Source organism: Crinia signifera, chromosome 6, assembly GCF_055691185.1.
Source record: "Crinia signifera chromosome 6, ASM5569118v1, whole genome shotgun sequence".
In the NCBI taxonomy this organism is placed as follows: domain Eukaryota; kingdom Metazoa; phylum Chordata; class Amphibia; order Anura; family Myobatrachidae; genus Crinia; species Crinia signifera.
In genome coordinates this window covers 26,672,575-26,700,171 of record NC_139222.1, presented here as the reverse complement: position 1 = coordinate 26,700,171, position 27,597 = coordinate 26,672,575, and the positions used below count along the sequence as shown (strand labels likewise).

The 27,597-nt window shown below is 47.3% G+C and overlaps 2 protein-coding genes across 2 annotated transcripts in view; both read left to right on the top strand.

Moving 5' to 3' along the window:
* LOC146009554 (uncharacterized) overlaps window positions 1-12,151 on the top strand; it is a 40,562-nt gene extending 28,411 nt beyond the window's left edge. Inside the window, exons 7-12 of the mRNA XM_083150000.1 lie at window positions 5,637-5,733; window positions 5,858-6,049; window positions 8,848-8,920; window positions 9,592-9,668; window positions 10,541-10,652; window positions 10,849-12,151. Of these exons, the coding sequence (XP_083006126.1) occupies window positions 5,637-5,733; window positions 5,858-6,049; window positions 8,848-8,920; window positions 9,592-9,668; window positions 10,541-10,652; window positions 10,849-11,774 (1,477 nt within the window). The 3' untranslated portion in view covers window positions 11,775-12,151. The remainder of the gene's footprint in view (window positions 1-5,636; window positions 5,734-5,857; window positions 6,050-8,847; window positions 8,921-9,591; window positions 9,669-10,540; window positions 10,653-10,848) is intronic.
* A 4,240-nt stretch (window positions 12,152-16,391) lies between these two features.
* LOC146010163 (uncharacterized) lies at window positions 16,392-27,134 on the top strand. Its single transcript, XM_083151126.1, has 9 exons — window positions 16,392-16,596; window positions 17,706-17,822; window positions 17,920-18,117; window positions 20,178-20,301; window positions 20,418-20,548; window positions 21,545-21,662; window positions 22,285-22,382; window positions 23,894-24,002; window positions 24,176-27,134. The coding sequence occupies exons 2-9, from the start codon at window positions 17,745-17,747 to the stop codon at window positions 25,246-25,248; spliced, it is 1,929 nt and encodes a 642-aa protein (XP_083007252.1). The 5' UTR covers window positions 16,392-16,596; window positions 17,706-17,744; the 3' UTR covers window positions 25,249-27,134.
* The last annotated feature ends 463 nt before the right edge of the window (window positions 27,135-27,597 follow it).

Sequence of the window (27,597 nt, the reverse complement as noted above, 5' to 3'; positions counted from 1 at the left end):
GTGGCTGCTTTTCTGTTGGTACGCATCTTATGCTAATATCAACTAAAATCACCAGGAAAATGGCCGCCAGGTGTGCCATAGTTGCCATAACGTGGTGGCGCCATATTTCCGGAGACCTGCACATGCGCAGTTGTCTGCTGTAGAGAGGAGGGGCCCACACGGAGTCAGCCCACGTGCCCCCTCCCCCATTTACCTGCCCCCAATCTTGGCCTTAGATGGGGCTACCGGGGGGGGGGGTACTCTTTACCCATGCCTGTTGAGGGTTTAAGTCATTGGGTCAACGGTGTTTAGGTAGACATGCATCGGGTCGATCACTGAAGGGCCGACAGGTCTTAGGTTGATACTGAAATAGGTTGACATGGCTAAGGTTGACACCAGCGTTAGGTGGACAATGGAAAAGCCGACAGTCAAAAGCCCCCCCCCCCCCCGAATGTCAACATAGTTGACATGGACACTGCCTAAGTGTTTGATCTGATAGTAAGAATGGGGGCCTGGCCACACCTCCCTGAATAGGCCACACCCCCTCCAAGTACCACAGCCTTGCAGAGCTCTCGGCAGCCCTGGCATCAAACTGTTTGCAACCCCTGCAGAGGCAATAGATCTTCTGCTGCATGCAAGTCCCTGGCCATCTGTGACAATAGGGAGTTGGGACGGGTGTGCTATATTCAAATCGACACCAAAAGGTCGACATGAGTTTTTCACTTCGGGGTATTGATGCCGCACCTGAGCACGTGGACATCCGGTTTGTGTACAGTGACATTCTCGACCTATCGTCCGGATCCCAGTTGGGACTACATGGTCCTAATCACCAGGCCATTTACTGATGGTTAGGGATAGCAATCTAGTATCTATGGCAACAAATGATCGATGGTATGCTTCCGATGGTGATGTTTTAGAAGTCGATGATGTAGTTCCCATACTTTGGGCTCCGGTTAACAATTATACTAATTACTAGCAGAATATTTTGTTGATGTTTCTAACGAATATGCCTCCAGTATCTATATCTATGGCTAACTGCTCCTCACCTCTATGAGGTGAAGTACCGCCAGTGACCACTAGATGGACCAAATGACTAATTTGTGTGCTAAAAGATGGCATTGCAGAAAGTAAAAGCAATTTTTGTAGGGAAACTGATCTGATAAAAACTGTCACAGCTCAAAGTGAGAGTACATTGCAAAAGCCGTCATTTTGACTGGGTTTTAACTAGTTAAACATAACTCTCCGGCAAGGTTCTTCTGTGCCCCCCTCTTCAGTGATGCCCTCCATTGTGTTGGCAGCAGCCTAACACCAACAGCAATGGGATACTGAGCAAACTGCAATTTCCATGTGTGCTAGCAAATTGTACTTTCACCCAGCAACAGTGGAAGGCTTCCCTGAAGATGGAAAGGCATTGGGCCAGATGCACTAGGCATCAAAAAGTGATCAAGGCGATAGTGATAAACAGACAGCCAATCATTTCCTACCTGACATTTTCAAACACCGTCTGTGACATGGCAGGCAGGAGCTGATTGGCTGGTGATTTATCACTTTGCATTTTATCACTTTGGAAGCTTAGTGCATCTGGACCATTGTCTTCCCCCCCCATTGCTGGCTAGTGGAATGTATATTTTGCAGACGTGCATCGTGCATTGATGACCGGTGATCTGTCAGAGGATTGGGGAAATTTCCCTTCTACTCCACATGAGGTTTCTCTCCTCCCTGAGCTCTCCTTAGGACACCTGCATTAGGGATGCAGTCAAAATACCGACAACCATTGACCGACGGTCAAAATCCCGACAAGGTCAAAATACCGACATTTAAAATCCCGACAAGGTCAAAATACCGACATATAGAATGTAGACAGGTGAAAACGTCAACATGACTTTCGGTCAACAGGTCGCGAGGTCGACATGGGGTTTTTGGTACTTGTGGAGTATCACGGCTCCCATCGTATGGCATCGTATGCCATATGTAGTGGCATACGATTGCATACGATGCAATGCGATGTTTTACCGATTTTTGAGCATTTTTGCTCAAAAATCGTATGCCATCGCATGGCATCATATGCCATATGTAGTGGCATACGATGTCATACGATGCGATACGATGTTTTACCGATTTTTGAGCATTTTAGCTCAAAAATCGTATGCGATCGCATCGGATGCCATACGATGGCATCCGATGCGATGCGATACGAAATGCATCAGAATGCATTGAAATGTGTATTAAAGTAGTGAAATGCCCCCAAATGCCATTTTTCATAGTGCATCACCCCCACTATCAACGTCAACCCGAAGCGTGGCGAGCGGCGGCGGTACGCGTCCTACGACCTTTTCATACCCCCACTATCCACGTCGGCGTGGAGTTGAGAATAGAATAGTGTGGCGAGCGTAGCGAGGCGAGCGGACGCGGATACCTGTGAAGCCCGCGAGGGGACGCGTATAGCTGTGAAGGTATCCGCGTCCCCTCGCGGGGCTCGCCACGCTTCGGGCTCGGTGGCTCGCTGCGCTCGCCACACTATTCTATTCTCAACTCCACGCCGACGTGGATAGTGGGGGTATGAAAAGGTCGTAGGACGCGTACCGCCGCCCCTTGCGAGCTCGCTGCGCTCGCCACGCTTCGGGTTGACGTTGATAGTGGGGGTGGTGCACTATGAAAAATGGCATTTGGGGGCATTTCACAAGTTTAATACAGATTTCAATGCATTCTGATGCATTTCAATGCAAAATCGGGTGCGATCGCATACGATTTTTGAGCTAAAATGCTCAAAAATCGGTAAAACATCGTATCGCATCGTATGCCACTACATATGGCATATGATGCCATGCGATGGCATACGATTTTTGAGCAAAAATGGTCAAAAATCGGTAAAACATCGTATCGCATCGTATGCCATCGTATGCCACTACATATGGCATATGATGCCATGCGATGGCATACGATTTTTGAGCAAAAATCGGTAAAACATCGTATCGTATGCCATCGTATGCCACTACATATGGCATATGATGCCATGCGATGGCATACGATTTTTTAGCAAAAATGGTAAAAAATCGGTAAAACATCGTATCGCATCGTATGCCATCGTATGCCACATGCGATGCGATGCGATTTTTAGCATACGATCTGCATACGATGCAGGTCGTGGGAGCCGTGATACTCCACAAGTACCGGTTTTTTCACTGTTTTTTGACCCGACATGTGCCGACAGGCGGTATTTCATGCCCTACCATCCACTAGGGTGGGAGAATAAAATAGTGGTTCACTTCCAACTGTGTCCATGTCGACTGTGTCGACATTCGGGTAAAAAAGGTGAAAAACCCACGTTGACCTTGCGACCTGTCGACCGAAAGTCATGTTGACTTTTTCACCTGTCTACATTCTATATGTCGGTATTTCGACCTTGTCGGATTTTAAATGTTGGTATTTTGACCTTGTCAGTATTTTAAATGTCGGGATTTGGACCGTCAGTCAATAGCTGTCGGTATTTTGACCGTCAGGATTTTTACCATCGGGACTTCATACCCAATCCCTGCGTTACGGTTTGACAGGTGTACCACCCCAGTTAAAGTCCCCAACAGATTCCGAAAATGTCAGATTCTGCAAAAAAAAAAAAAATACTTGATGTGGTGCAGATACAGGCATGGTAGGGCAGGACTAATCTGATATATAATGAACGGAGACATAAATGACCAGGTTTATAATTTCTCTAGAGAACATTGTTGGAATGTGGACTTTTTTTTTTTTTTATCACAGTTTAATTACCCCTTAGTTGGTACATTCACTTTTTCACTAGGTATAAGAAAACAGGCCAAGGTTAAAAAAAAAAATATGGTGCCCGTGAAAGTAAGTTCTCACGTGCAGGGCCCTCTCCCCTCATGTGCTTTCCTACACTTATTTAAACCATCTTCTACTGCATAACTCCCAACTTTTGACTTGAACAAATAGGGACACTCACGCGGCGCGACCTCATTTTCATACGAGAATAGACGCTGTGCGCATGCGCACAGCGTCTATTCTACTAGATTGGGGGGTCTCCCAACTGCCACCCCCCGCAGCGGGACAATGCCTGCCGCGGGTGGGACAGCGGGACAGGACCCGAAAATCGGGACTGTCCCTCTAAAATCGTGACAGTTGGGAGGTATGTACTGCATACTCCATGAGATGGCATCAAATCCCTCGGTTTTCTGGCACCCTCTTAAGTTTATATACCCTGTACTTGTCCTACATTTTCTTGAACTGTAACTCACCTTGTTCTTGTGTAGGAATTCATGTATGTCCAAACTGTGGCCCTCCATCTGTTTTGAAACAACACATCCCAGCATGCCTTGCTGGGGGATTTTAGCATCCCCTAATAGCAAGACTGTGGCAAGGCATGATGGGACTTGTAGTTTCACAACAGCTGGAGGGCCATAGTTTGGACATGTTTAGGTAATCTGTAACTGGGCGCTGTGGCGCCATATAAATAAAGGATAGTAATTATGAAGGAACTGAAGAGGCTATGTACATATGGTTGTCATTATTCCTCTTGGAATAGGACACTGGCCTGATCTTGCCCCAAATTTGTGGATATTTTTTTATGCAGCCCTAATAGAATTGACCCTATCGATTGACACCGTATAAAAGCTGTCCTTGTATGATTATAGGACTCATTGCAGGTTTACAGACTTAGAAGAGGCAATCACAATGCACCTTGGGATCTGTAGTTCCCAACACAGTCATAAACAGTGATTAACTGGGGACGGAATTTAACATGCAACCAGATTTACCTACAAATTGAGGCAAAAGTACACATGGCCTTGTCAGCATTACGCTCTTGGAACGCAAGCTAGAAAGTGAACTGGAACGCCAACCAGGAAGTAAGCTGGAACGCAAACCGGGACTTGGAATGGAGCGGAAACCCGGAAGTCAGGTGAAACACAAACCCGGAAGCGAGCTGGAACGCAAAAACAAAATCCCGGAAGAAAAATGGCGTAAATGCGCAATTAGCTACTTCTGCATTGTATGAACAGTTTCCGGTGATGTGACAGGGTAGTAGAGGAATCTCTGGAGGTGAGAACTGATCCCGTACATGTTATTAATGTATTGCACTTATTTACAACATCATTTCCTTCTTAAGCACTAGATGCACACTAGAACAGGTAAATATGGGGTTATCCATGTACCCCACTCAGCTACATGCATTTACAAAGATTACTAGAAAACTTTTAATGTAGCAGGGTGATAGAGCCAATTGTAAATAAGCTTTATGACTTTTATAACTATTAAACCTGTCACTGTATATGGGGAGGGCACACTAGACGAGGCAGGGGGTCTTTATTCCATTGATGGTATGATTGGCTGATCCCATGTTACTGTCAGATAGAGTTAAAAAAAATTTGTTATGATTAAACAGCGCCACCTACTGGCCAGATTTCCATAAAGTAGTCCTAACATTAAAGTGCCGCTCTGCATGTGCTTGTCATCCCAACACACGGTGCATGAAGAGGCTTCGGTATCTTGGAGCAACGGGCATGACCCAGCTTCCTTTTCCTGTATGGACGTAGTGTCTAAGCTGTAGTCAAACAGGTTATTGGAATAATATTGCTTACGATTTAATGAAGTATAATTCAATTTTGCTCAGTGTAATTCAAAATGTTATTTTTGTCATATACCAGGACCCCTTTCCAGAAGAAAATGGACAAGTTTAGTAATCGGGTGACTGAGAGGATATTAAATCTCACCCTGGAGATCATCTACCTGCTAACGGGAGAGGTGAGGGAGTTTGGGAATGTTTAGGTCGTCATTTCTATGTTCACCCTTGTAGTTGTGTTTTTCGTGACGAGTAGTGAAGAGGACATGTCTCTGTAAAATGTATTGATATTTGTCTGCTGACTAGAACTATGAAGTGGTAAAGAAATCCAGTGAGCACGGAACAGTCAGCAGCAACCCATATTGTGTATCAGGAGGAATGAGCAGGACCCAGAGCCCCATCACGGAGCCTCCACCTCACTCACTGATACATGGGGGAGACAATGAGCAGAAGATCCTGGAACTCACCAACACGATCATTCAGCTGCTGACCGGAGAGGTGACTGCTGGGAATGGGACATTATACAGTAACACCGGGGGATGTGACCGGAGAGGTGACTGCTGAGAATGGGACATTATACAGTAACACCGGGAGACGTGACCGGAGAGGTGACTGCTGGGAATGGGTCATTATACAGTAACACCGGGGGATGTGACCAGAGAGTAGACTGCTGGGAATGGGGCATTATACAGTAACACCGGGGGATGTGACCAGAGAGTAGACTGCTGGGAATGGGGCATTATACAGTAACACCGGGGGATGTGACCAGAGAGTAGACTGCTGGGAATGGGGCATTATACAGTAACACCAGGGGATGTGACCGGAGAGGTGACTGCTGAGAATGGGACATTGTACAGTAACACCGGGGGATGTGACTGGAGGGGTGACTGCTTGGAATGGGGCATTATACAGTAACAGCGGGGGATGTGACTGCTGGGAATGGGACATTATACAGTAACACCAGGGGGGGGGAGTGACTTCTGGGAATGGGACATTATACAGTAACACTGGGGGATGTGATCGGAGAGGTGACTGCTGGGAATGGGACATTGTACAGTAACACCGGGGGATGTGACTGCTGGGAATGGGACATTATACAGTAACACCGGGGGGAAGTGACTTCTGGGAATGGGACATTATAGAGTAGCACTGGGGGATGTTATCAGAGAGGTGACTGCTGGGAATGGGACATTATACAGTAACACTGGGGGATGTGATCAGAGAGGTGACTGCTGGGAATGGGACATTATACAGTAACACTGGGGGATGTGACCAGAGAGGTGACTGCTGGGAATGGGACATTATACAGTAACACCGGGGGATGTGACCGGAGAGGTGACTGCTGGGAATGGGACATTATACAGTAACACCGGGGGATGTGACCGGAGAGGTGACTGCTGGGAATGGGTCATTATACAGTAACACCGGGGGATGTGACCGGAGAGGTGACTGCTGGGAATGGGTCATTATACAGTAACACCGGGGGATGTGACCAGAGAGTAGACTGCTGGGAATGGGGCATTATACAGTAACACCGGGGGATGTGACCGGAGAGGTGACTGCTGAGAATGGGACATTGTACAGTAACACCGGGGGATGTGACTGGAGGGGTGACTGCTTGGAATGGGGCATTATACAGTAACAGCGGGGGATGTGACTGCTGGGAATGGGACATTATACAGTAACACCAGGGGGGGGAGTGACTTCTGGGAATGGGACATTATACAGTAACACTGGGGGATGTGATCGGAGAGGTGACTGCTGGGAATGGGACATTGTACAGTAACACCGGGGGATGTGACTGCTGGGAATGGGACATTATACAGTAACACCGGGGGGAAGTGACTTCTGGGAATGGGACATTATAGAGTAGCACTGGGGGGTGTGATCAGAGAGGTGACTGCTGGGAATGGGACATTATACAGTAACACTGGGGGATGTGATCAGAGATGTGACTGCTGGGAATGGGACATTATACAGTAACACTGGGGGATGTGACCAGAGAGGTGACTGCTGGGAATGGGACATTATACAGTAACACTGGGGGATGTGATCAGAGAGGTGACTGCTGGGAATGGGACATTATACAGTAACACCGGGGGATGTGACCAGAGAGTTGACTGCTGGGAATGGGACATTATACAGTAACACCGGGGATGTGACGGGAGAGGTGACTGCTGGGAATGTGACATTATACAGTAACACCGGGGGATGTGACCGGAGAGATGACTGCTGGGAATGGGACATTATACAGTAACACCGGGGGATGTGACCGGAGACGTGACTGCTGAGAATGGGGCATTATACAGTAACAGCAAGGGGGGGGGGGGAGTGACTTCTGGGAATGGGACATTATACAGTAACACTGGGGGATGTGATCGGAGAGGTGACTGCTGGGAATGGGACATTATACAGTAACACTGGGGGATGTGATCAGAGAGGTGACTGCTGGGAATGGGACATTATACAGTAACACCGGGGGATGTGATCAGAGAGCTGACCTCTGGGAATGGGACATTATACAGTAACACTGGGGGATGTGACCAGAGAGGTGACTGCTGGGAATGGGACATTATACAGTAACACTGGGGGATGTGATCAGAGAGGTGACTGCTGGGATTGGGACATTATACAGTAACACCGGGGGATGTGACCAGAGAGTTGACTGCTGGGAATGGGACATTATACAGTAACACCGGGGATGTGACGGGAGAGGTGACTGCTGGGAATGTGACATTATACAGTAACACCAGGGGATGTGACCGGAGAGGTGACTGCTATGAATGGGTCATTATACAGTAACACCAGGGGATGTGACCGGAGAGGTGACTGCTGGGAATGGGACATTGTACAGTAACACCGAGGGATGTGACCGGAGAGGTGACTGCTGGGAATAGGACATTATACAGTAACACCAGGGGATGTGACCGGAGAGGTGACTGCTGGGAATGGGACATTATACAGTAACACCGGGAGATGTGACCGGAGAGGTGACTGCTGAGAATGGGGCATTATACAGTAACACCGGGGGATGTGACCGGAGAGGTGACTGCTGAGAATGGGGCATTATACAGTAACACCGGGGGATGTGACCGGAGAGGTGACTGCTGAGAATGGGGCATTATACAGTAACACCGGGGGATGTGACCGGAGAGGTGACTGCTGAGAATGGGGCATTATACAGTAACACCGGGGGATGTGACCGGAGAGGTGACTGCTGAGAATGGGGCATTATACAGTAACACAGGGGGATGTGACTGTATCATTGTGTGTGATAGGTCTGTTTCTTCATACAGGAGAACTTATATGGAGATAAGGAATGTCAGAAGGAGGTGATGATGGAGAATGATCAGTCAGCTAGCTCCCTAGGTAAGACTAGACTTCCTCTACTTATGAATAGACTCAATTGGGTTAGTTTTACATTAAATACAGCTTGTCCTAATCTGACAACAGAGCACATACGTGTCCTCATGCACCATGCAAAACAGCTTGGTGCGACAGAACTACTGATCCGTGTAACGGCATCTTTGTACATCAGTGTGCCAGCGAACCTGTCTGTGCAGTATTCTGATACAGTGAATTTAGTTTTGGTTCATGACAATTTTTTTGCAAATAAGATGAACATTTAAAGCTCCACCTCTCGTGTATGGGTGCTAGTATACACATTGGGGGTTATTCTGGTTCACTCGCAAAGGCAAATTCACTCTAATTAACAAAACCATGTGCACTGCAGGTGGGGCTGATGTAACATGTGCAGAGAGAATTATATTTGGGTGGGGTTTGTACTTCAAACTGATAATCTATATTGCAGTGTAAAAATAAAGTAGCCAGTATTTACCCTGCACGGAAACCATATAACACCTAAATCTAACTCTCTCTGCACATGTTACATCAGCCCCACCTGCAGTGCACATGGTTTTGTCCATTAGAGAGTGAATTTGCCTTTCGCAGTGAATCAGAATAACCACCATTCTGTGATGTATTCTGTGATGTATACTGTGTGGTCATTGTGTCCGGTCACTGTGTACGTTTCACCACAGATGGATCCAGTAACAGAACCAGATGCCCCAGTCCTCGTTATTCAGAGGAAGATCGCATTACCCCACCGGATTATCAGGTAACAGTATAAATGGGTCACCTTTCAGTATTCTGTATAATCTCCCCTACAGCCATACCACATTTATCCCAACAAGCTCGCCATCAAAGAGCGATCGTGCGTTTATATCTTCCCAAACACCCAAATCACACCGCATCGGCTGTCACTGTTTATGTAGACGGGATACGCTCTGATTGGCTGTCACTGTTTAGGTAGGCGGGATACACTCTGATTGGCTGTCACTGTTTAGGTAGGTGGGATACGCTCTGATTGGCTGTCACTGTTTAGGTAGGCGGGATACACTCTGATTGGCTGTCACTGTTTATGTAGACAGGATATGCTCTGATTGACTGTCACTGTTTATGTAGGCGGGATACTCTCTGATTGGCTGTTACTGTTTAGGTAGATTGGATACGCAGCATCGGGTAATGTGATAAAAAAATCCAACTTTTGGAATCTTTTATCGCCCATAGGAAAGGCTTCCCGCACTGACGTCTGTCCCATCAGTTTTCAAGCAACCGGTGACCATTATTTAAATGGTCCTGGGCCTTTTTTGACATCCATTGCATTGAAATTATTAACAGCGCTTTACAGAGTTTATACATTCATCGACCCAATGGCAGTTATATTCCTTACCACATGATGGACCCATTCATTTATGATCCACATCAATGAACCTTGGCATGGGTAGAACTTCTTTGTGAGAAAACAGACGCAGCACAGGGAGAACATACAAACTGTACACAGAACAAGCCCTGGTTGCCATCGAGCCCATGGCATCAGAGTTCTGGTTGCTGGTTTACTCGTAGTGGAAGTCAGATTGAGAATTGATGAAGTCAACTCTACATTATACTATGATCATTAGTAATACTATTAAATGTGTGACATTCCAGGCGAGTTCCCCGGCTGAAGTTAAGGTGGTTGTTATATCCCAAGTTGTGGAGAGTGAAGAGGAGTTTACAGGCCAGTGTAAGGAGGAAGAAACCCCTGTAGTCATCAGCACCAGTAAGTAATAAGATCTGCCTTGTTCTGTCACTATTATTGGGTACGCTTGTGGATGACGGCATCTGCATGGGAGACTTTGGACAATGATATAATTATGCTGGGAAACCTCCTCCTGTTAATCAGCATGTATTACTTATCGCCAACAACTAGATTTTCTTACAAACTAAGTGTATTTATTGTTATATTTTGGCTCTAGATCACGGCAATATGGACAACGACATGAACCAGACTAACCCCCTCAACGCAAGAGAAACGTCCGATACAGGCCCTGGCCTTGCCGAGTCATTTAGCTGCTCTGAATCCGGACAGTCCAAGAGCTCAGACTGTGAGGCTGTTAAGAACGCCGCTAGCGGGCCAAAGCTGTGTGTCTGCTTTGAGTGTGGAAAACATTTCCCCAAACTCTCTGCTCTGTTGAAACACCAGGCCCTACACACCGGCGAGAAGCCGTACGCTTGCTCCCAGTGCGGTAAGCGCTTCATCCAGAAATCCAACCGCGACATACACGAGAGGGTGCACAATGGAGAGAAGCCCTTTGTGTGCACGGAGTGCGGCAAGTGTTTCATTCACAAATCGGCGCTGGTGACGCATCACAGGAGTCACACGGGGGAGAAACCGTTTTCTTGCTCCGACTGCGGCAAGTGTTTTACCCAGAAGTCCAACCGCGACAAGCACCAGAAGATCCACAAGGGAGAGAAGCCGTATGTCTGCTCCGAGTGCGGGGTTGGCTTTTTCCACAAGAGCGACTTCCTCCGACATGAGAAAATCCACACGGGGGACAAGCCGTTCGCCTGCTCCGACTGCGGGAAAAGTTTCATACGGAGGGCCAACCTTGTTTCGCATCAGTGGACTCACCTAAACGAGAGGCCGTTCACATGCTCCGAGTGCGGCAAAGGCTACACCCAGAAGTCCGATCTGGTTGCCCATCAGTTGATTCACGCCGACGATAAGTTATTCTCGTGTCCCGAATGCGGGAAATGTTTTCCGGGGAAGTCGTCTCTCGTCCGACATCAACGCAGGCACACGGGAGAGAGGCCGTTCTCCTGTGCGGAGTGCGGGAAGAAATTCAAGCGGAAAGAAAATGTTACCAAGCACCAGGTCATTCACAATAGACATAACAGGTAATACGGCCTGCCCGGTATGCTGTGGCTCCACCTACAGGCTTGTCTTGTCATTGCAGCCCCTTACTGATTGGGCTTGCTGTCTAGCCCTGCATCCCAGTTCTGCAGAGGGACCTGACATCTGTATTATCTATATATTACCACGACTGTTTCCGTGTAAGGCCGGTGTGGACCCCTGACGTTCTTGAGTTGCGGACTCCAATGAATGTGAAGTCTCCAGGCAGCAGTGGCCAGTGACTTATTTATCCACAGATAATCCTTAAAGCACTTTAAGCTGTGCAATGGTATTTAGCTGATGTTTAGAATGTTACACTGCACCATTGTACTGTGAACTGATTATATAAGAACAGATGAGACCTATTAAATGCTAATAAGAATTCAGCGAATGCTACCTGTATAGATTTTAGTACAAAGTGAGGAGAAATTTCCCAGGTTGGAATAGGCAGCGGTTGACTTGCCGAATTCCCCCTCCCCCCTATCCGGACCACCGGGTCTTCGACAGACAATTGTTTTGCTTGGGGCTCTACTAGTTCCATAATTGGCCATCGGCAAATCAGTTGGACAGGGGGTGTGACTTTGAGCACCAATCAGAAACGGCAGTTTCTTGATTGCAGCCTGCGATTGGATGAATGGCTCATTCCCAGCTCCACTGCTATTTCCCGTAGCTGTAGGACAAGAGTCTAGGGGAAAAATGGCATATAACAGTCTGGGCTCTGGCAGGTGGTAGGGCAACTTTAATACCATGGCATATTTATAATGGGTGCAGCGACCCCGGGGTTCAAACACCCTGCACCTAGTGCCCAGAGTCAATAGTGCTGCAAGGTATTGAACAGGGGGCAAGGTATGGAATTCAGTGTGCAGTTCTGGGCTCCACACCATAAGAAGGCTATTATTGAACCGGAAAAGGTACAGAGAAGGGAAACTAATACCCCTTTCACACTCGCAAGAATATCCCGGGTTTTTGAGCATCCTGTGTTGATCCCGGAATCTAGCCAAGTCAGGACCTGGGTAGAAATGCCGGAATGCTCATCCCGGTATATTCTTTGTAGACCCTTTCACACTGTGCTAAATCCCGGGTTGATGCGCGTTCATGTGCATCAAACCCGGGATATTTTTGCGAGTGTGAAAGGGGTATAAGCCAGTCTGGAGTCCTAGAGCTACGAGGGAGAGGTTAGCCATGGTGTACTTGAACAATATCTACAAATATACCAGGGGTCAGTATAGGGAACTGTCAGGAGCTCTGTTTACCTTGAGGACTATGCACAGGACACGCGGGCACCCGTTGAGATTAGAGGAGATTTTGTACCCTCCCAAGGGAGGGATTCTTTACAAACAGGGCAGTTACACTTTGGATTCTCTGCCAGAAGAATGGGAAGATTCAATAAATACATTCAAGAGAGGGCTAGTCAAATTTCTAGTGGAGAAAAACATACAGGGTTACACCCCTCAGGGCAATGTACATAATGGGGACTGAATACATTGGCCAAAAAAACACGGGGACGTCTAGTTTAAAATCAGTTAGACTCAATTAAGTCGGGTATTTTAAATATAGGTTGAACTCGATGGACAATTGCCCTGGTGATGAAATAAGAAATATAAAGTGCTGGGCTTTCACATTTTTCCTGGCAGACCTTTGGGACTGCAAACAAAAACCACTGCCTTTGCCCGGTTTGGCCCCTCAAGCAGCAGTCTAACCGGGCAAAGGCAGTGGTAGAGGCCTATACCTAAGGGGTGTGGCTAGCCACCATCAATCTATGGTCAACCAATGGAGCGGACATAGCCTGCAAACAACATGGATACCACAAATATGTTTCTCCACAGTGGGGCCCACTGTGGATTTCCCCCGTGGACCAGTCCAGTCCTGGTTTCAACAAAAATTACCTCAGCAATGTGCCGAAAGACTTCATCAGTTCCTACTCTGACGCGTCTAGGTGGATAATGCTCCTGATAAAAGGCTTTTATGGAAAATCATGTGAAGTTTCATTCTAATTACAAATATAGGACATTAGGCCACTTTTATTTGTATACTTTTGTGAAATCATAATAAAAAAATTCTGTGCTTTTTCTTTTCACGAGAGAAGTCTAAGACCCACCCCACCAGGGCGCGGTGAGTCAGGCTTACAATGAAGCAAACTTAGGGCCTGATTCTAGTTTGCGTTTGAGATGCCGCTCGCCGAGGGGATGTGGAACGAAAAACACCACATCCCCTCGCAGCGGGATGAAGGAGGGGAGGGGTCTGGCGCCTGTGACATGAGCCACCCACCCCCAGCACACATAACCATGGGAACGCCCAGCAATTTTCATGGGGACACCCATAAAATGATGGGCGTTGCCATGAGCAACCCCTGCCGCCATCCACCCCGATCCACATGCGCATAATATACCATGTGCAGGGACCCAAATATCAGAACGGGCGCAAATTCACCCCGTTCTGCATGAATTAGAATGAGGGTCTTAATACGGGATGCGGTCAAAATCCTGACGCGGAATCCCGAAACTTTCTCCCTCTGTGGGTGTCCACGACACCCATAGAGGGAGAATAAATTAGCGTGCCAAGCGTAGTGATGTACCGGGCCCGCAAGGGGGGGGGGGCGATCCACGTCCCCCCCTTGTCGGGATTTCGGCATCGGGATTTTGACCGCCGGGATTCCGACCACCGGGATTCCATAATATACGTACGTGTCATTATGTAATTACATAGTATGACAATATAGCAGCCAGCCAAACATAGCAACACCAATAAAAAATGTATACAAATGATTGACGTTGAGAATTAAAAAATAAGCAGTCACAACACCAACCCCAACCCACCATGTGTGACCATCTTCCTGAGGTATACCTAGATCCCAACCTAACTAAACAAAAACATTCAAAGCATCCGGGAGCTTAGAAATAAAAACCAAAGCTACTCCTATCATAGTACTTCTGTAGGAATAGAGTATTACTTGGTAGAATACCAAACATAAGACAAAAGGAAGTAAATAACCACACCCTTCAAACAATATTTAAGGTGCGAAAATGTTATAGAGAAATATGGTAGTTGAACAAAGGTCACACTTCCAACGTGTAGCCTGAGGGTGACGTTCCTACCAGTCCTTGGCATCATGTGGGCTGTTGAAGAGGTGGGTAGAACCCTCATGGATCACCCAATGGTGAGACGGGAAAAGCATAGAGTATTGAATTTGGCAAACCCAGAGCTTCCATATAACCTGTAAAACCTGCAAGCAAGTGGTTTTGCACCTACATTGCCAAGTCCAGGTAATCAGACACAGAGGGGGAAATTTACTAAACGAAATTTGTAAAAAATAGGTGTATTTGTATTTAGAAATACACTTATTTTTGACATTTGCTATCCCGAAAATACGGCAATTCGTATTCTTATTGATGTGCTATCAATACGAATACGAATTGCCGTATTTTTGGGATAGTAAATGTCAAAAATAAGTGTATTTCTAAATACAAATACACCTATTTTTTACAAATTTCGTTTAGTAAATTTTCCCCAGAATGGCTGTCGTACTTGAGTGGACCCTGGAGATGGGATAACCGAAGAACCGTATTTCAGTCCTTAAATTACAGGAGAGGAGCAATAGAAGTCCAAGATGGAGCAGGCTATGAGGGGAGACAATGAGCTTGTTCCACTGCAAACCGGGGACTTAAAGCCTCTCTGGTGTACAGCTGAGTCAACCAGTCCTCCAGAAAGTTCTCCAGAGTGGAACCCTCAACCCGCTCAGGGAGCAACACAAGAGGAGTATTGTTGCTCCAGAGCCAACCTTCCATGTCGGATAGTCTTCGCTCAACAGGTGAACGATCCATAACTGTATCTTTCAAGGGCGATGCCAGGTCCTGGAGGCCTCAAATGCAATGCTCAGATTCTCCAACCCTCAATCACCAAATGTTATCTATGACACTCTGCTCAGACGTATTAATAGCCTGTAAGATATGTTGCATGTAGTGAGGGAAGTCCTCTGGAGTTGCGCCACCTGACTATTCTGGGGACAAAGGAGGATCATTGATGGGAGGATATACACTAGCGGAGGGGTCTGAGACAAGTGGTCAAATTTTGTCTGGTTTCCCCCATAGTAGCGGTAAAATGTCCCATAGAAGCTCCGGCACTGTACACGCGTTCATGGTGAACAGCGCTGATCCGGGAATAACCTGGATCGGCGCAAGGGTTTAAAAGAAGTGTGTCTCGGGTCTGACCCAGTTTGGTGACTTCAATGGAAAAGTAGCATGGAAGGTATATGAGTCTTTGCAACCAATCAAATTCTACTTATTTATTTAGTGCCTTCTAGAAGATAATTTATAAAATCTGATTGGTTGCTATAGGCAACATCCCATCTTCATCATAGACTCCCATCTTAATAAATTTACCCCTTAGAAGGGAAAGGACCCCACATCAATTCTAGTAACGGCAGCACTCGGAAATTAATAGTGATAAGGCCACTCCCGATCAAACTGGCTTAGTAAATAAAGGTGGGTAAAAAAACAATAATAAACGCGTGCACTTTAGTTATTCACCAATAATAATAGCATTCTGCTAGCAAGTATGAGCAGCAGAGCTGATAAAACACGATTACAATCATTTGGAACGCACAGCCCGGAAGTCTGGTGGAACGCACATCCCGGAAGTCCAGTGGTCCGCATTGCCCAGGCGCCGTGTGGAACGCATATCGGATAGCCCAGCGGTGCGCGCTGTAACCCGGATGTAAGGGCAATAATGAAGCCTTGAGCCCAGTGGACCGCAAAGCCAGGAACTAAATTGACCCAAATAACTTCCTATTCCGGTGTGCGAGCACTTGGGTGGTAGAAAGGGGCTTTTCACGGTAAGTGCTGCTTTTCTGTGCAGGTTATACAGGGCGCAGGGGGGCGCTGTGCTGGGTATTTATGAGCAGGATGTCCAGCCTATCATTGTGCACCCATTGTGCATGCAGTGTTCAATAGGTGCACAATTAGCAATGCACACTGAGTAATGCATGTAATATGAATATCCACATTATACTCAGTACAGAACACAATCTCCTTAGCAGAATAGTGCATGCATCCTTACACTTGGTTAATGAAGTTTATTGACCATACTGAAATGTATTTTGCATTGTATTTATATAAGGCACACATACTACTGCCTTTATATGGCCATGCAATTCAGTCCCTGAAGCCAGGAGCTTGTAATCTATAGTACAAACACACAAGGGTTAATTTTTTTTTCTATTTGCCAAAATCCAGTTCACCTACTAGTATACATACAGACTGCACACTTATTTATACCCCTTTAACATCACATCTTAAACCCAGATGGGTTGCTACCTCGTCAAGCTAATAACCCGGGTCGCCCGGTCTATAATGGGGCGACCCGGGTTTAGTGTGAATGGATCGGATCTGTCTTTGTGATTGTGAAAGCGTTATTAGTGGTCTACTTGCTAAGATGGAAGTTCTATTGAAAATGGATGTTGCTATCGGCAACCAATCTGAGAGTAATGATAACCACTACGCTAACCGCGCCACTCCAATTGTAGCTGGCAATAGTAAGCAGCCAATGTGGTGTGGTACAGTTGGAACTAGGACCGGGTGAGTGGGAGACCCAAAACATCAACCAGGCTCATGTTCAGGCTACTAATCCCTACTGCGTGTATGCGGCAGCCATTTTGCCAGTGACGTTTGCTGCTGCTTCAGCGCATTTGCAGGACTTTAGAAAGGTAAGTATTTAAAACTGGAAACCCTCATCTCAGGCAGGAGGCTTGGGTAATGCTCTTCTTTTACATTCAAAGACTATAGTTGACATATAGCCATGCAGCGTTGGTTCTCTAGTAGACAACTCACACCAATCACTTTGGGTATTGTCCTAGACTTTGTGTATTTATGGAATTGCTTAGTAATCATTTCAACTAGATAAGCTCTGATTTTCACACACTTTCCATTATACTGCTCTCCTCAGAGGCTGTCCCTACGGCCGGGACCATAGGTCGGTCTCAGGATGGACAAGGAAAGGAGTCACATGACTAAGCAGATACTGAAACTCACCCTGGAGATCATTTACCTGCTGACTGGAGAGGTGAGGGGGGTTCTGGGAGTGCCCCAGTGGAATGCATTGCCTATATCATGTCTTATCTCTTTGCAGATAATTAATTTGTGTCCTTCCCATTACACAGGATTACACAGCAGTACTGAGGAAGAAGTTTGGTGAGCATGTGACCACCAGCAGCAACCGCCCCCGGGTGTCAGGACGACTTAGCCGGACCCAGAGCCCTATCATGGAGTCCTCGCCACACTTACTGATACATGAGAGAGACAATGAGCAGAAGATTCTGGAACTCACCAACAAGATCATCCAGCTGCTGACTGGAGAGGTGACTGCTGGGAATGGGGCATTATACAGTAACACCGGGGGATGTGACCAGAGAGGTGACTGCTGGGAATGGGACATTATACAGTAACACCGGGGGGATGTGACCGGAGAGGTGACTGCTGGGAATGGGACATTATACAGTAACACCGGGGATGTAACCGGAGAGGTGACTGCTGGGAATGGGACATTATACAGTAACACCGGGGGATGTGACAGGAGAGGTGACTGCTGGGAATGGGACATTATACAGTAACACCGGGGGATGTAACCGGAGAGGTGACTGCTGGGAATGGGACATTATACAGTAACACCGGGGGATGTGACAGGAGAGGTGACTGCTGGGAATGGGACATTATACAGTAACACTGGGGGATGTGACCGGAGAGGTGACTGCTGGGAATGGGACATTATACAGTAACACCGGGGGATGTGACCGGGGAGGTGACTGCTGGGAATGGGACGTTATACAGTCACACCGGGGGATGTGACCAGAGAGGTGACTGCTGGGAATGGGACATTATACAGTAACACTGGGGGATGTGACCAGAGAGGTGACTGCTGGGAATGGGGCGTTATACAGTAACACTGGGGGATGTGACCGGAGAGGTGACTGCTGGGAATGGGACATTATACAGTAACACCGGGGGATGTGACCAGAGAGGTGACTGCTGGGAATGGGGTGTTATACAGTAACACCGGGGGATGTGACCGGAGAGGTGACTGCTGGGAATGGGACATTATACAGTAACACCGGGGGATGTGACTGGAGAGGTGACTGCTGGGAATGTGGCATTATACAGTAACACCGGGGGATGTGACAAGAGAGGTGACTGCTGGGAATGGGGCGTTATACAGTAACACCGGGGGATGTGACCAGAGAGGTGACTGCTGGGAATGGGGCGTTATACAGTAACACCGGGGGATGTGACCGGAGAGGTGACTGCTGGGAATGGGGCATTATACAGTAACACCGGGGGATGTGACCGGAGAGGTGCCTGCTGGGAATGGGGCGTTATACAGTAACACCGGGGGATGTGACCGGAGAGGTGACTGCTGGGAATGGGGCATTATACAGTAACACCGGGGGATGTGACCGGAGAGGTGCCTGCTGGGAATGGGGCGTTATACAGTAACGCTGGGGGATGTGACCGGAGAGGTGACTGCTGGGAATGGGGTGTTATACAGTAACATTGGGGGATGTGACCGGAGAGGTGACTGCTGGGAATGGGACGTTATATAGTAACACCGGGGGATGTGACAGGAGAGGTGACTGCTGGGAATGGGACATTATACAGTAACACCGGGGGATGTGACAGAAGAGGTGACTGCTGGGAATGGGGCATTATACAGTACCATGGGGGGGATGTGACAGGAGAGGTGACTGCTGGGAATGGGACATTATACAGTAACACCGGGGGATGTGACCGGAGAGGTGACTGCTGGGAATGGGACATTATACAGTAACACCGGGGGGATGTGACCGGAGAGGTGACTGCTGGGAATGGGGCATAATAAAGTAACATCGGGGGATGTGACCGGAGAGGTGACTGCTGGGAATGGGGCATTATACAGTAACACCGGGGGATGTGACCGGAGAGGTGACTGCTGGGAATGGGACATTATACAGTAACACTGAGGGATGTGACCGGAGAGGTGACTGCTGGGAATGGGACATTATACAGTAACACCGAGGGATGTGACTGGAGAGGTGATTGCTGGGAATGGGACATTATACAGTAACACCGGGGATGTGACCTGAGAGGTGACTGCTGGGAATGGGACATTATACAGTAACACTGGGGGATGTGACTGGAGAGGTGACTGCTGGGAATGGGACATTATACAGTAACACTGGGGGATGTGACAGGAGAGGTGACTGCTGGGAATGGGACATTATACAGTAACACCGGGGGATGTGACCAGAAAGGTGACTGCTGGGAATGGGACATTATAAAGTAACACCGGGAGATGTGACCGGAGAGGTGACTGCTGGGAATGGGACATTATACAATAACACCGGGGGATGTGTCTGGGTGATGACTGTATCACTGTGTGTGTCAGGTTCCTATAAGGTGTCAGGATGTCACTGTCTATCTCTCCATGGAAGAGTGGGAGTATTTAGAAGGACACAAGGATCTGTACAAGGACGTCATGACGGAGGATAACTGGCCAATCACATCACTGGGTAAGTGGGGTAATCTGCTATAAAGGAGAAAGCGGTTAGTAGGGGCCTATCCACTTAGATAACCCTTTCATGAAAACAATCCGGATAACATTGTTCTGTGTGTGTGTTCACTGCAGATGGTTCCAGTAATCAGAGTACATTGGCGATATGTCCCAGTCCTCTCTATTCACCGGTGTGTACAGAAGAGCATGTGAATATCCTGCAGGACTGTAATGAGGAACAGGACTACCACAAGACACGTGCTGAGGTACTACAGGAGTACTTTGTGGCTGAGGTTCATGAGTAGTGTTCATTCTAGCACACTCTGGTCTGTATGTCAGTGCACACAGACTTAACAATATCGGCAGTGACATTAAAAAAAGGACTATCCGCGGTTAAACACTGAACAATATAATTCCGTGTCGTCACCGGGACCCACGCCAAACAAGCAGTCACTGACGGTCTCTTCAGATTGGACCGCATGTTCAGGTGATCGGCCTTATCGTTAACGATCTGCGGGAGCGCGCATCATTAAGAATATATTGGCTACACACTCACCGATATACACAATGATTTTGACAGTGTGTACCCAGCTTTATTGTACACCTACAAAGACGGTATAAGGTCTCCCTGTTTCCACTGAATACAATCTGTTCTATATATTGAATTCTTGTTCTATGGGCCCGATTCCACCTTTTTTGCATGGCTGCAAATTTGTACAGTGGCGGATTATCAATATGCTAGGCATGGGCATGGCATCGTTCTAATCGATAGTTGCAGAAAAATAATAACAGTTTTATTGTCATTATGTTATTATTTTTCTGCAGAAAAATGCAGGTGTGCCTAGGAAAATGCTGGGAGTGTCCGGGAAAACAGTAGGCGTGCCTGAGCGTTTAAGGGGAAGGGTGTGTGACGTCAGCTCCAGGTCGGATTTGTCCGTTTCCATCGCACCGTTGAGTGTGTCCAGGGCTACGCAGCACCTGCGATGACTGGTGGCCAATATCATTAGACCTGTTACGATGGTTTTTGGACATATTTTTGCAAGGTGGGATTTCACTCTAGTGGAGCAGCGTCTTCGCGCCCGTGTGATCACATCTCTGAATTGGGCCCAATGTGCGGTAGTTACTGCATTTGTGTGTGTGACTTAACTGAGCAATAGTTTTCAGGCCGAACGTGCCGACCGTCATATAGTATCACGATATATTATATAACACCAATGTAAGGATCAGCATTTTGAACTTATTTTTGTGTGTGTGACATTTAGGATGAAGACGTAAATAATTGGCCAGCCGACATTATCCCTCTAATTAGGGGCGAAGGAACGTACGTGATACCTAAACAGACGTGTCAGGACCCGGGGTCCCCTATAGATATTAGCACAGGTGAGTAATCATCGTTAACCACAGAAGATGGGTCACGTTCTTATTCCGCGCTCCTATTGGACCAGCTCCATGAGGTCATCCCACAAGCCATGCATTGACCCCAGTAAGCCCCGTCCATTCGAGGTAAAACACTACATTCCTTTTTGTAAGCCAGTAAATAGAGGAAAGAGGATTGAAAAGGGCTTTCCCTCTTCCAACATGGGGCTCAAAGACTCGTGGGCTACTCTTGTTGGAAACATAGAGGTCACACAATGATCAGAGGATGCCCTCGCGCTGCAGGGATGGGGGAATGGGGCAGATGTATTAAGCCTTAACAAGAGATAAATACAAGGGTGATAAGGAGAGATAAACGTCCAGCCAATCAGCTCCTTACTGACTTTTTCAAACATAGGCTGTAACATGGCAGTTAGCAGGTGATTGGCTGGATGTTTATCTCTCCTTAGCACCCTTGCATTTATCTCTTGTTAAAGCTTAATACATCTGCCCCATTATCTCTACTGGTTCCAAGTTAAAGGAAAGTTTCTGCTTTAGCTCTAATTTTGGGCCTTTCATATGTAAGTGTGAGTTGTCTGCACTGTACTATCAGGATGCTGTAATAAGTCGCTGTGCGTGTTTCCCGCAGATGAATCCAGTATCGCTGGCACGCCTGAGAGATGTCCTAGTCCGCCATATACAGAAGAACGTGCACCCAACAGAAAGGCCTACAAAAGACACAGTGAGGTAAAATATATCTCTAGTACATGAAAGAAAAATGCAGGTCCTCTTTTTTTTCCTCTGTCTTGCTCTCCCTCCACCTCTTTTCTCTCTCTCCCTCCTCCTCCCCCCCCCCCTATTTTCTCTCCCATTCTCTCTCCCTTCTCCTCTCCCCCCTCCCTCTTTTCTCTCCCCTCCCTCTTTTCTCTCCCCCTCCTCTCTTTTTTTCTCTCTCTCTCCCTCCCCTCTTTTCTCTCTCTCTCTCCCTCCCCTCTTTTCTCTCTCTCCCTCCCCTCTTTTCTCTCTGTCCCTCCTCCTCTTTTCTCTCCCCTCTTTTCTCTCTCACCCTCTTTTCTCTCTCTCTCACTACCCTCACCCTCTTTTTTCTCACCCTCTTTCACCCTCTTTTCTCTCTCTCTCACTACCCTCACCCTCTTTTCTCTCTCACCCTCTTTTCTCTCTCTCTCACTACCCTCACCCTCTTTTCTCTCTCTCTCCCCCTCACCCTCTTTTCTCTCTCTCCCCACCTCACCCTCTTCTCTCTCTCACCCTCTTTTCTCTCTCACTATCCTCACCCTTTTCTCTCCCCCCTCTTTTCTCTCTCCCTCCCCTATTTTCTCTCCCTCTCTCCCCCCCTCACCCTCTTTTCTCTCCCCCCCCCTCACCCTCTTTTCTCTCTCCCCCCCTCACCCTCTTTTCTCTCTCACTACCCTCACCCTCATTTCTCCCCCCTCTTTTCTCTCTCTCCCTCACCCTCTTTTCTTTCTCACCCTCTTTTCTCTTTCTCACCCTCTTTTCTCTTTCTCACCCTTTTTTCTCTCTCACATCCTCTTTTCTCTCTCACATCCTCTTTTCTCTCTCACACCCTCTTTTCTCTCTTCTCTCTCTTTCTCTCTCTCTTTTCTCTCTCTCTCTCTCTCTGCGGTCCCTCTCTCTATCTCTCTCTCTCTCTGCGGTCTCTCTCTCTCTCTCCCTCTCCCTCTTTTCTCTCTTTTTCTTTCTTTCTCTCTTTCTCTCCCTCCCCTGGTGGGACCAGACCTGAGATTTGTGTGTAAAAGAGCTATAACTTGTTAATGCCTCTGCCATTGTGCTCTGAAAAATGTAAACTCTCCCTGTGCATCACCATGTGACCTAATACATGTGGTCTGGAAACTGTGGTAGTAATTTGCAGCCACCCACTAAGCAGGGATACTAATGGGGGTAAATGTTCCACTAGGCAAACACCGGGCACACTGGTGGTGGAGCTTTACTTGCTTTGATTAAAGAATTATAGAAACCATGTTTTACACACTTTAACGCAGGCCCTCCAGCTGTTGTGAAACTACACATCCCAGCATGCCTTGTCATAGTTTTAGCATTCCCTAATAGCAAAACTATGGCAAGGCATGCTGGGATGTGTATTTTCATAACAGCTGGAGGGCCGTAGTTTGGACATGCCTGCCTTAAATCAAAAGGTGTTACATTTCCTATGTCCTTCTGCTGTTTGCATGAGAATCTCTTCAAGATTTTCTTTTTTATGTGTTTTTTTTTTTTTTTAGGAGGAAAATCTGAACATTGTCATAATTGATATAGAAGAGGAAGATGAAACCTACATGAGGGCGAATGAGCAGCCTAAGATGGCCGCTGCGCCCACAGCTGCCCGAACAGGTGAGACCTAAATGCTATGTACGGAGGAGATTTACACAGCGCTGTGACACAGCAATGCTAACCCCTGTGCGACCATGTCGCCGTATCTTTTTTTTGCAGTCGTATATATGTTTTTTAGGGGATTTCACCCTTAAAGCCCGAGAAATCATAACCCGTGGATTTTATTTCTGCAGATGTGGAAAACAACGGACATTCATCTGGAATACATCGCTTCCCCACCGCGCCTCCTAATTACCAAGGGAAACAAAACGCCATTTACCAGAGTCGTCCTACAGCCGGCAGCTATAACTCGGACAGGCACCCGTTTGTCCAGAATGCTGCTTTGAACAACTACCACTTGAAATATGGCCGATATGTGAGAGACGCGGCCCCCGCGCCAAAAGTCCAGATGTACGCAGAGGGTAGGCAGCACGCGTGCGTCGAGTGTGGGAAATGTTTTACCAGTAACGCTCATCTCCTGAAACACCTGAGGCTGCTCCACACAGGGGAGAAGCCCTTCGCCTGCTTAGAGTGTGGAAAAAGCTTCCAAAGTAACTCCCACCTGGTGACACACCAGAGAATCCACCGAGGAGAAAAGCCCTTTATCTGTTTGGAGTGCGGGAAAAGCTTTAACGACAAGTCGAATTTTGGCCGCCACAAGCGGATCCACACCGGCGAGAAGCCCTTTACGTGCAACGTGTGTGGGAAAGGCTTCAACCGCAAGGCCAACCTCCTAATCCACGAGAGGACTCACACCGGAGAGAAGCCTTTTTGCTGCACGGAATGCGGGAAGTGCTATACCAGCAAGGCCGAGCTCGTCCGCCACAAGGCGTTCCACACGGGCGGGAAACAGTTCGGTTGCCCTGACTGTGAGGAAAAATTTATTGACAAATCCAGCCTCCTCGTCCATCAGATGACCCACAAAGGCGAGAAGCTCTATTCCTGCTCCGAGTGCGGGAAATGCTTCGCCAACAATTCCCTGCTCGTGACGCACGAGCGCATCCACAAGGGAGAGAAGCCGTTCATCTGCAACGAGTGCGGAAAAAGCTTCAACGACAAGTCCAACTTCTTACGGCATAAGAGGATACACACCGGGGAGAAACCCTATGCCTGCTTGGTGTGCGGCAAGGTGTTTAACCGGAAAGCAAACCTCTTGCTCCACCAGAGAACTCACACAGGAGAGAAGCCATTTTGTTGCTTGCACTGCGGGAAATGCTTCAGCAGTAACTCAAGCCTTGTGGTCCACCAGTGGCTTCACACCGACTAGTCTTTCACTTTCCCGAGACAAGTCTTGGTGAAATATATAACTCAACGTACTGTTATGTGGAACCGCAAGTTGGTTGCACTTGCAATGATATTAACCTGCTCTGGGTGGACGGTGTGGGCCAGGCCAAGCCTGTAATTTAATATGCACCACCGGCCTTTTTTTAAGGACACCAGGACCAGTGTGTGTGACACTTGGCCAAGGCCATCTCCAAATGAGAACGGGGCCTTTAAATTGAAAGGGAAATGGTTCCTGCATGGTTAAAGTAATGTTTACTTTCTCGTTATTTCTCTGTAACTTAATTCAAAGATATTGGTAGGAACTACCCTGAACCGATTGGTAGAGACCAGTGACTTCTCAGCCACCCAATCAGGACTCCAGACTGCTAGTTACCCTTGTTTGGTTTGACCAATCATGGGAATATTATTGGTGTACGCGGTAAGAGGTATCCAATGATGTTGCTTTAAATGTTTTATAGGCCTAGAGGGCAAGGAAGGCATTGACCAACTTGGTTGGACAGGTAATGGTAACATAGTTCTAGTGCGGTAGAGAATCTAGTTGCTGTGGGATACTAACCTTAGACTTTGCCTATCCTTTGCATTTTTTGGGGAGTCAGATATGAAAATAGGTGGCAGCCACATTTGCCACCCTAATAGTGAAGGAGAACTGTGGTCACGGGTGTTTCTATAATGGGTGTGGTGCACAATGCACCTATGTTTTATTACTTACCTAGTCAAAGCCCCGTGACATCGCTGCAGCTGCAGTAGAAAAGAAAATTTAAGGCAAAATGGCTGCCACGCACGGGCAATAGGTATTTTATCTCCGGCACATGGCAGGCGCCATGTTTCTGGAGACCTGCACATGTTCAGAAGCCTCTGACACAATGCCTCTGTGAGGAGGAGGGGGCCCACCCAGAGTCTACACACAGACCCCCTGCTCTATTAAAACACCCCTGGCTGCGGTGTTGCCCCAGATGGGCAGAATGTACAGAAACTGATCTGTAGGAATGTTTTTATAAATGTTTTTATCCCTTTGGCTATAGCATATGGAAAACCTTTAAATCGGGGTTAGTGTGTTCTTAGTAAAGGTCACTCAGTATAAATAAGTCTACTCATAAATGAAACATAAAAAGGCCTTATCCTTTTTGGGAGTTTAGTATAGTTTGCCTTATTTGGCCCCTTTCCGCGTGTTTGTGTTATTCCTAGTGTTAGTGACCAGGAAACAAGATGGCCGACACTGAAGCAGCCCATTACCATGGAAGTCAGCTGTGCCACGCTGCTGGGTATCAGATGAGATTTGAATATTTCAATAGTATTGATGGCAAACTAAGGCTGGGAACAGACATGGCCGACCCGCTGTCAAATGTTGTAATCGGTAAGGCCTCTCCCCCCTCTATGTCTGCTAGCAGACCATATGAATATGCATATACCCACTTGTGACATATTATTCATTGGATCCTGCAGCCGATATACATCGGTCAGTTGATGTGTTGCTCATACACACAGGCAGATGTGCCGATATATCGAAATCGGCAGGACCGGCCTGATATGTCTTCGAACAGCGTCCTTCAAACATATCAGCTGTACACACCAGCCGATATATCAATCGTCTCATGTACGAGTGATCTATTGGAAATTGTGTATCCAGCCCATGTCCAACATTCAGGACAGAAGTCAGTATTGCAAGGCAATTTGCCATTAATGTGATTACCACACTACAAATGGATACAATACAATAGAAACCTATCCGTTTAAGCATGATGTAAGTATATTATTTCTTTAACATACTACAAATGACATATTAGGTTCCGTTTGCATTGCTGTATTATTTGAGCTGTATTTTGCATTGTGTAATAATATGAAATTGCAAATAAAACTTTTTTTATTAAATTGTTAAATTTTTTTCTTTTAACAATCCTATACACAGCAAGCCAAAATGGTAACCAAAAAATGGGGTTTATTCCCAGCATGCCTTGCTACAGTTTTGGGTACTTGTGGAGTATCACGGCTCCCACGATGGCCATCGCACGGGAAAAAATCGCATCGCATGCGATCTTTAACAGAAAAGCATCCAAATGCATTGAAATTAGTAAGAAACATGTTCAATGGCCCCCAAATGTAATTTTTGAGGCTGTACCACCCCCACTATCAACGCGAACCCGAAGCATGGTGAGCGCAGAGAGCCCGCGAGGGGCGGCGGTACGGGTCCTATGACCTTTTCATACCCCCACTATCCACGTCGGCGTGGAGTTGAGAATAGAAAGTGTGGCGAGCGCAGCGAGCCACCGAGCCCGAAGCGTGGCGAGCGGACACGGATACCTTCACAGGTATACGCGTCCCCTCGCGGGGCTCG

Coding starts and splice junctions, on each gene's coding strand:
- LOC146010163 (XM_083151126.1), top strand. CDS start 17,745: ATGGACAAGGAAAGGAGTCACATGACTAAGCAGATACTGAAACTCACC. Junction 18,118..20,177: donor TCCAGCTGCTGACTGGAGAG/GTGACTGCTGGG, acceptor TGTGTGTGTCAG/GTTCCTATAAGGTGTCAGGA. Junction 20,302..20,417: donor CTGGCCAATCACATCACTGG/GTAAGTGGGGTA, acceptor TGTTCACTGCAG/ATGGTTCCAGTAATCAGAGT.